This window comes from Rhincodon typus, chromosome 15 (assembly GCF_021869965.1).
Source record: "Rhincodon typus isolate 14 chromosome 15, sRhiTyp1.1, whole genome shotgun sequence".
Classification (NCBI taxonomy): domain Eukaryota; kingdom Metazoa; phylum Chordata; class Chondrichthyes; order Orectolobiformes; family Rhincodontidae; genus Rhincodon; species Rhincodon typus.
Window position 1 is genome coordinate 1,839,363 of NC_063346.1, and position 9,181 is coordinate 1,848,543.

Here is a 9,181-nt window from a genome sequence, read left to right on the forward strand (position 1 = left end):
GCCTGGTGCTGCTCCTGGCATACCCTCCTGCACTCTCCATTGAACCAGCGTTGATCCCCTGCCTTGATGGTAATGGTTGAGTGGGGGATGTGCCGGGCCATGAGGTTACAGATTGTGCTGGAGTACAATTCTGCTGCTGTTGATGGCCCACAGCGCCTCATGGATGCCCAGTCTTGAATTGCTAGATCTGTGTGAAGTCTGTCCCATTGAGCACGGTGATAGTGCCACAGAACACGATGTAGGATATTCTCAATGTGAAGGCGGGACTTTGTCTCCACAAGGACTGTGAGGGATGGTCACTGTTACCGATACTGTCATGGACAGATCCATCTGCAGCTGGCGGATTGGTAAGGATGAGGTCAATATGTTTTTCCCTCTTGTTGGTTCCCTCACCACCTGCCGCAGATCCAGTCTAGCAGCTATGTCCTTTAGGACCCGACCAACTTGATCAGCAGTGCTACTGCCGAGCCACTCTTGGCGGTGGACATTGAAATCCCCCACCCAGAGTACATTTTTTGCCCTTGCCACCCTCAGTGCTTCCTCGAAGTGTTGTTCAACATGGAGGAATACTGATTTATCAGCTGAGGGAGGGCAGTATGTGGTAATCAGCAGGAGATTTCCTTGCCCATGTTTAACCTGAAGCCATGAGACTTCATGGGGTCCGGAGTCAACGTTGAGGACTCTCAGAGCAACACCCTCCCGACTGTATCCCACTGTGCCGCCCCCTCTGCTGGGTCTGTCCTGCCGATGGGACAGGACATATCCAGGGACGGTGATGGTGGTGTCTGGGACATTATCTTATGAAGCCAGATTTAGCAGTTTCGCCCTTTACTTTTTGAAGTTTAGACGAATGAGAAGGGATCTTATTGACGTATGGAAGAAGGTAAAGGGATTGACGAAAGACGTAGAGAGGATGTTTCCTTGTGTGGAGTAACAGAGAAGGAGAGGCCTCCATTTTAGGATAAGGGGCAGCAGATTTAAAGCAGAGATGAGGAGAAATTACTTCTCTCAAATGGTAGTGGACCTGTGGAATTCAATATTTAAGAGTTTGCAGTGGTGCTGGGACAGTGAGTAAACTTAAGGAGGAACTAGGCAGATTTTTTAATTAGTAATGGGTTGAAAGGTTAAGGATAGTGTCTTACAGCTTGGAAACAGACCCTTTGGCCCAATTCATCCATGCTGACCAGGTTTCCTAAGCTAAACTAGACCCATTTGCCTGCATTTGGCCCATATCCCTCTAAACCTTTCCTATCCATATACCTGTCCAAATATCTTTTAAATGTTGTAATTGATAGCGGGCAAGAAAGTGGAGTAGAAACCGAGGTGAGATCAGCCATGATCATATCAAATGGTGTTAGGTGTGAATCCAAATCATTAAAAACTAAAATCGGAGACAAAGAAAAATAATTCTGAAGCTGCTTTCCAATCAGATATTTCCACCATTTCCACAGAATGATCCGTTGGAACCAACAGAGGGGAGGAAACAGAATACTGAGGGAACTGAAGGATGAACTTTGTGAGAAGCTCAATGTGTTAAGGGGAAGTGAAAGTTCCTGAACCCTGTGGATTATTGCTCATTGCATTGAGTGTGCAATACATTGGTGAATTGTCTGGCTTGCCTCCGACTCAATAATCCGGAGGCAACGTTCCCCGGAGCCAACGTTCCCCGGAGCCTGGGTTTTCCGACAGCGAGGGAGATTAGCCTGTCACCTTCCAACAGATCCCCAAACCCAGCCCCCATAATACTGAGGTGGGATCATGCTGAAATTAACAGACCACTCCCCCCCTCCAAAAGGTGAACAAGTAACTGATGGCTAAGGGAGCTTGTTTAAAGGACATTGGACTCTCGTGTTACACTTCCTGACGACATAAGATGTTTGGTGAGAGTGACCTGCCCTATTGATTCAAAGTGTTCAAAATAGTGGGAAGGAAGAGGGGGGGTGCCTTTGCCCTCCCCACAGTATTGAACATGCACCCCCTTGGCTAAAGCCCCAAGTGGGACCCTCCCTTCAAGCCCCTGCGCCAGCCTGCAGTACCAGCAGCAACCACTAGGGAGCACTCTGGGACAGTTGGTGCCACCAACAAATTGGATCATCTCCTGAGGGCAGGATCCTCTCCCACAATTCCCAGCAGGAGCTCATGTAGGTCAGGAGTCACTTCCAGGCAAGATTCCCTGCTGTGGTGAGATTACAGCCCAGGTCCACATTACCTGGGTCACAGGATCAATGATCTAGCAAGGATACCAATGGGCCATCGCTGCTCTGTACAATTCCACTCCCTGCTAGGGAGGTCCCCAGCACATTTACCTGAGCCTTGTGGTGTGCCACCTGAGACAGGGGCGTGGGGAACCTGCTAACATACCTCACACCCAGTGTGCCACCATCAGCAAGTTCAGAAATATTGTCATTGCTCCCAACATTTAAATCATTGCCCAGAGTGTAATTAGCTGTGGACTCAGTCCCACTCATCCCCACGAGTAACAACCCATTATCCTGAGAATGGCCTGTTTATTCCTCCTCTCTGTTTTTTTTATCTGTTCAACAATCCTTAATCCATACCTGTCTATTTCCCCCAATCCCACGCTCGCTAGTTTCATTTACTAATCTCCAGCGTCACACCTTCTGAAGATCCATATACACCACGTTCCTTGATTTCCATTTAATAATAATGCAAGTAATATCCTCAAAATCTCCAACATGTTTGTCAAGTGTTATTCCCATAAGACTACAAAACATAGGAGCAGCAGTAGGCCATTCAGCACATCGAATCTGCACCACCATTCAACGAGATCATGGCTGATTTCCTAATGCTCGACTCCACTTTCCTGCCTTTTCTCCCTATCCCTTGATTCCCTTCCTGATTAAAAATCTGTCTGTCTCAGCCTGGAATATACTCAATGACCCAGCCCCAACTGCTCTCTGTGGTATGGAGTTCCACACATTCACTCCCCTCTGAGAGAAGATATTCCTTCTCATCGCTGTCTAAAATGTCTGACCCTTATTCAGAGATGATACCCTCTGGTCTTAGACCTTCCCACAAGGGAAACAATCTTCCTGTGTCTCCCCCGTCAAACCCCCTAAGAATCTTGTATGTTTCAATAAGGTCACCTCTCTTTCTTCTAAACTCCTAACCTACACAACCTCACTTCATCAGACAGTCCCTCCACACTCAGGATCAGCAGAATGAACCTTCTCTGGACTTTCTCCAATGTCAGTCTATCCTCCTTAGATAAGAGGACCAGAAATGTTCTGACCAAGTTTGCCTTTCTGATGAAGAGGGCTATAGTTCTCCGTTGTCCCTCTTCCTCGCTTGTCAAACAGTGGGGTCACAGTTGCTTCTTTCCAATCCTTGGTAACAATTTCAGGTTCTGTAGAATTTTGAAAGATAACCAGCAAAGCAAACAGTAAAGCAGAGGGGGTGGGATCCTCGACAGCAGGGAGGCAGGTGTGAGGCTGGAAGGAGATACAGTAATCAGAAATAGCAAGTTGAAGAGACAGGTCAGGCTGGAACAGGACAGGGAGCAAGGAAAGCCTGTTGGATTAAATTGCATCTACTTCAATGCAAGATGGTTAACAGGTAGGGTTGATGAACTCAGGACGTGGATAGGTACGTGGGACTAAACTGAAGAGATGAAAGGATGTAGGACAGATAACAAAGACGGGCTACATGAGAATGAAACCAGAAGGCACAAACATCCCCCACTTCTATGGACTTCCTAAAGTACGCAAACCAGACATCCCTCTCAGACCTATTGTCTCCCTACTGGACACACCTTCACACAAACTGGCCAAGGACCTACAGAGACTGAAACACCGAGTAGATGGATCACTCTACTCCATCCACTCAACACAGGAATTCCTCCATACCCTCAAGAACATAAAAATCTGTGACAATGAGATTATGGTATCCTTTGACGTCACAGCATTATTCACATCAGTTGACATCCCACTAGCCAAAGAAACACTGACCACATTATGAGAGGAAGCAGGGACACAGACCAGCAGCTCCATCAGTAGGGACAACATACTCAAACTACGAGACCTGTGCCTCACCACACACTTTGTCTTTAATGGTCAGATATACAAACAGATCACCGGTCCACCAATGGGGTCACTCATCTCAGGGCTCATCGCAGAAGCAGTCATGCAAAGACTAGAACACACCACCCTCCCCCGCATTCAACCTAAACTGGATCTGGTACAGAGACGATACATTTGTCATTATTAAACGCAACAAACTAGAAGAGACCCACCACCTCATCAACAGTGTATTCGCTGGGATTAAATTAAACAGGGAAGAAGAATACAACAATCAGCTTCCATTTCTGGATGTCAAAGTTGAGCGTATGACCAGCAGGGAGTTCCAAACCTCAGTATATAGAAATGCAACCCATACAGATCAAATCCTCAACTTCCACAGCGACCACCCCAACGTCCCCAAACAAAGCTGCATTAGGACACTATTTAAATGGGCCAGGACACTCTGCAACACCCCAGAACTACGCCGGGAAGAGGAAGAACACTTTATACAAGATCCTCACTTTAAAGGGATATCCCCGCAACTTCATCCACAGATACCTACATAACAGGAGGGACACAGTACGCCCTAACACACCGACCACACTTCCCTACATCAGGAACATATTGGAATTGACAACAAGGCTCCTAAAACCACTAGGAATCACAGTGACCTACAAGCCCACAGCCACTCTACGACAAACACTCACAAGGATTAAAGACCCCATTCCCACAACATGCAGAACCAACGTGGTTTACAAAATACCCTGCACTGACTGCCACAAACATTCCATCGGACAGACAGGAAGGAAACTAGCCATCAGAATACATGAACATAAGCTAGCAGTAAAATGGCATGATGAACTCTCCTTAATATCGGTACATTCAGACAATGAAGGCCATCAGTTTAACTGGGACAAGGTAACCATAGTAGCCAGGGCCAAACATAGACATGCACGGGAATTCCTAGAGGCATGGGTCTTAACCCATAAGGCAATTAACAAACATATAGAATTGGACTCCACATACAAACCCATACAGATCAAAACCGGAAATGACACTACTCACCATAACGGACCAGACAGTATAAATTCCCAGCGGGGTAGAATAACATCGCTTCATCGGAGTCTCCACTGATGATGGTGACAAAACGTCTGAACGAAAACAAAGCAGCTCGGGGAGCAAGTCAACAACTTCACATAGGACTGGGATATTATAGCCATTACAGAAACATGGCTAAGGGAGGGACAGGACTGGCAGCTTAATGTGCCAGGGTACAGGTTCTTTAGGCGGGACAGAGATAGAAGAAAGACGGGAGGGGGAGTTGCATTTTTGATTAAGGGGAGTATCACAGTAGTAGTCAGAAAGAACTGAGGGATCATCCTTTGTGGGTGGCACTAAGAAATAAGAAGGGGATGGTGGCGTTATTGGGGTCGGACTATAGGTCCCCAAACAGTCGACGGGAAATAGAGAAACAAATATGCAGGGAGACTGGGGAGACTTACAGGAGCAATAGGCTTGTCACAGTGGGGGATTTAATTTTCCTAACACACACTGGGACTGACAAAGTGTTAAGGGCTTAGATGGGGTGGAATTTGTTAAATGTGTTCAGGAAAGTTTCCTTAAGCAGTATATAGAGGGTCTTACTCGGGAAGGGGCAACACACAAGCTACTGTTGGGAAGTAGGGCAGGACAGTGGGAAAGCACTTTGGGACCAGTGACCATAGTTCTATTAATTTTAAAATAGTTATGGAAAAGGACAAAACTGGTCCACAGGCTCAAGTTCTAAACTGGGGCAAGATGAATTTTGATGGAATTAGACAGGAGCTTGCAGGGGTTGGTTGGAGCAGTTTGTTTGCAGGCAAAAGGACCTCAGGCAAGTGGGAGGCCTTTAAGAGTGTGATAACTAGAGTTTGAGGTCTATAAGCTCCTGTGAGGGTGAAGGGCAAGGTTGGCAGGATTAGGGAACCCTGGATGACAAGAGATAAAAGGAGAAGGCATGGTTTAGGTACAGGCAGCTGGGATCAAGGGAATCCCTGGAGATATATAGGGAATACAGGAGTTTACTGAAGAGGGAAATCAGGAGAGTGAAAATGTAGCACTAGATAGATTTGGATGAGAAGATTAGGTTGAATCCAAAAAGATTCTTTAAGTATATTAAAGGAAAAAGAATAACTAGAGAGAGAATAGGACCCCTCAAGGACCAAAGGGGACATGTATGTGTGGAACCGCAGGAGATGGGTGAGGTCCTCAATGAATATTTCTCCTCTGTGTTTACCATGGAGAAGGACATGAAGACTTGGGAACTTGGGAACAGTCTATATCACAGTACAGGTGGTGTTGGAAGTACCGGAAATGTACAAAGGTGGATAAATCTCCTGGTCCTGACCAGATATATCCAAGAACTCTTGCAAGAGGCTAGAAAAGAAATTGTGGTGGCCCTGGAAATATATTTGCATCATCTTTAGCCACAGGTGAAGTCCCGGAAGACTGGAGGTGGCGAATGTTGTGCCCTTATTCAAGAAGGACTGCAAAGAAAAACCCTGGGAATTATTGACCAGTAAGCTTAACATCTGTGGTTGGTAAGTTACTTGAGAAGATTCTGAGGGAAAAGATATACACGCATTTGGAAAGACAGGGTTTGATTTGGCTTTGTGCGTGGGAGATCATGCCTCACAATTTTGTTACAATTCTTTGATGAAGTGACCAGGAAGGTTGATGAGGGCAGGGCAGTAGACATGGCCTATATGGATTTCAGTAAAGCCTTTAATAAGGTTCCACATGGTAGGCTGCTCTGAAAGGTTAAATCACATGGAATCCAGGGAGAGCTGGCAAATTGGGTACACAATTGGCTTAATGATAGGAAGCAGAGGGTAACAGTGGAAGGATGCTGGTCAAACTGGAGGCCTGTGACTCGTGGTGTGCCTCAGGCGTCAGTGCTGGGCCCATTGCTGTTTGTTATCTTTATTAATGATTTGGATGAGAATGTACAAGGCATGATTAGTAAGTTTACAGATGACACTAAAGTAGGCGGTATCGTGGACAGTGAGGAAGGTTATCAGAAATTGCAGCAGGGTCTTGATCAGCTGGGGAGGTGGGCTGAGAAATGGCAAATGGAGATTAATATAGATAAGTGTGAGGTGTTGCATTTTGGAAAGTCAAATCAAGTTAGGAGTTTCATGGTGAATGGTAGGGCCTTAAGGAGTGTAGTGGAACAGAGGGACCTTGGAGTTCAGGAGTACGGTTCTCTGAAAGTGGAGTCACAGATAGACAGGGCAGTGAAGAAGGCTTTTGGCACACTGGCCTTCATCAGTCAGGGTATTGAATATATAAGGTAGGAGTTACGTTGGAGTTGTACAGGATGTTGGTGAGGCCGCACTGGGAGTATTGTGTTCAGTTTTGGTCACCTTTGCTATAGGAAGGATGTTATTAAACTGGAAAGAGTGCAGAAAAAATTTACAAGGTTGTTGCCAAGGCTGAAGGGACTGAGTTATAGGGAGTGGTTGGACAAGTTGGGACTTTTTTCATTAGAGTGTAGGAGACTGAGGGGGGGATCTTATAGAAGTGAATAAGATCATGAGAGGCATGGATAGGGTGAATACACTCAGTCTTTTTCCCAGATTTGGGAATCGAGGACTAGAGGGCATCAGTTTAAGGAAAGAGGGGAAAGAATATATGGGAGCCTGAGGGGCAACTTTTTTACACAGAGGGTGGTACGCAAATGGAATAAGCTGCCAGTGGAAGCAGTTGAGGCGGGTACATTAACAACATTTTAAAGGCATTTGAACAAATACATGGAAAGGAAAGGTTTAGAAGGGCATGGGCCAAGTGCAGGGAAATGGGGTTACCATGGATGGACATTTTGTTCAGCATGAACCAGTTTGGGCTGAAGGGCCTGTCTCCGTGCTGTAGGACTCTATGACTCTATGAGTAATTCACTATCTTTCAAGCCAACTCCTTCAATGCTGGGATGTAGCTCACCTAGTTCAGAGGATTTATCACTCTTGACCAAGATAACTTTTCGAGTATTACCTCATGGTGAACTTCTATTCGTTGCTCTGTTTTACGAGTCCTTTCATTGTTGAGGATTTGTTGGAGATTTTCTGCCTCTTCTTCCATGAATACAGACACAAAGGAACTATTGAGCTTCTCCACCACTTCCCTGTTCTTCATCGTAAATTCTCCTGTTCTGACCTGTAATGGGACCACATTTGTCCTAGTCCATCTTTTCCTTTCAACATCCCTAGGGAAGTATTTGTTCAGTCCATCTTCATGTTCCTCATAGGTTTTGTTCATATTTACTTTCTTGGCCATCATTTGCTGCATTTTAAATAGCTCCCAGTCCTCAGGCTTGCTAATGCTGACATTCTAATCAGTCACTTTCTTGGATATAATGCAATATTTAACTTCTTTCATTAGCTACAGTTGATTCACCTTTCCCTTTGGATGTTCAAGTCTGGTATGATCCTTCTTCAGAACTGAAGAACTTTGAAACTCCATTTGAAGAAGAGTCATAGAGTCATGCAGCACAGAAACAGACCGAATGGGCCAATTTATCCATGCCAACCAGGCTCCCAAACTAAACTAGTCTCAGGCTGTAGACTTGCTCACTGGGCCGATGTGTTTGATTGCAGACGTTTCGTCATCCTGCTGGGTAACATCGTCAGTGTGCCTCTGGTGAAGCGTTGGTATTCTGTCCTGTTTGTTAGTTATATGTCTTGGTTTGCTGGGGTGGTTGGCATCACTTCCGGCTCTGTTTCTCTCCCACCCCCCAACCCCTCCCCACCCCACACCCCGCACAACACCAACAGCATCAACAAGGACAGCACCCTGAAACTGCTGGATCTGTGCCTCACAACCCACTTCACCTTCAACGGCCGTATATTCAACCAAATCAACGGAACACCAATGGGATCCCCAAGATCAGGATTGATTGCAGATGCAGTAATGCAAAGGTTAGGAACAAAAACAGATGCTGCCAGACCTGCTGAGCTTTTCCAGCAACTTTGTTTTTGTTCCTGATTTACAGCATCCGCAGTTCTTTCGGATTTTATTATGCAAAGGTTAGAACTGACAGCACTCCCCACTATACACCCCAAACTCTGGGTCCGATATGTAGATGACACCTTCGTGATTATCAAACACACAAGACTAGAAGAAACCCA

The 9,181-nt window shown here is 45.8% G+C and overlaps 1 protein-coding gene across 1 annotated transcript in view; it reads right to left on the reverse strand.

Annotated features, from left to right (window-relative positions):
• The window catches only part of LOC109938053 (large neutral amino acids transporter small subunit 2-like), a 45,690-nt gene extending 37,501 nt beyond the window's left edge, over positions 1-8,189 (reverse strand). The window contains 2 exon segments of the mRNA XM_048605937.1: positions 3,254-3,452; positions 8,049-8,189. Of these exon segments, the coding sequence (XP_048461894.1) occupies positions 3,254-3,452; positions 8,049-8,189 (340 nt within the window).
• Between the last annotated feature and the right edge of the window lie 992 nt (positions 8,190-9,181).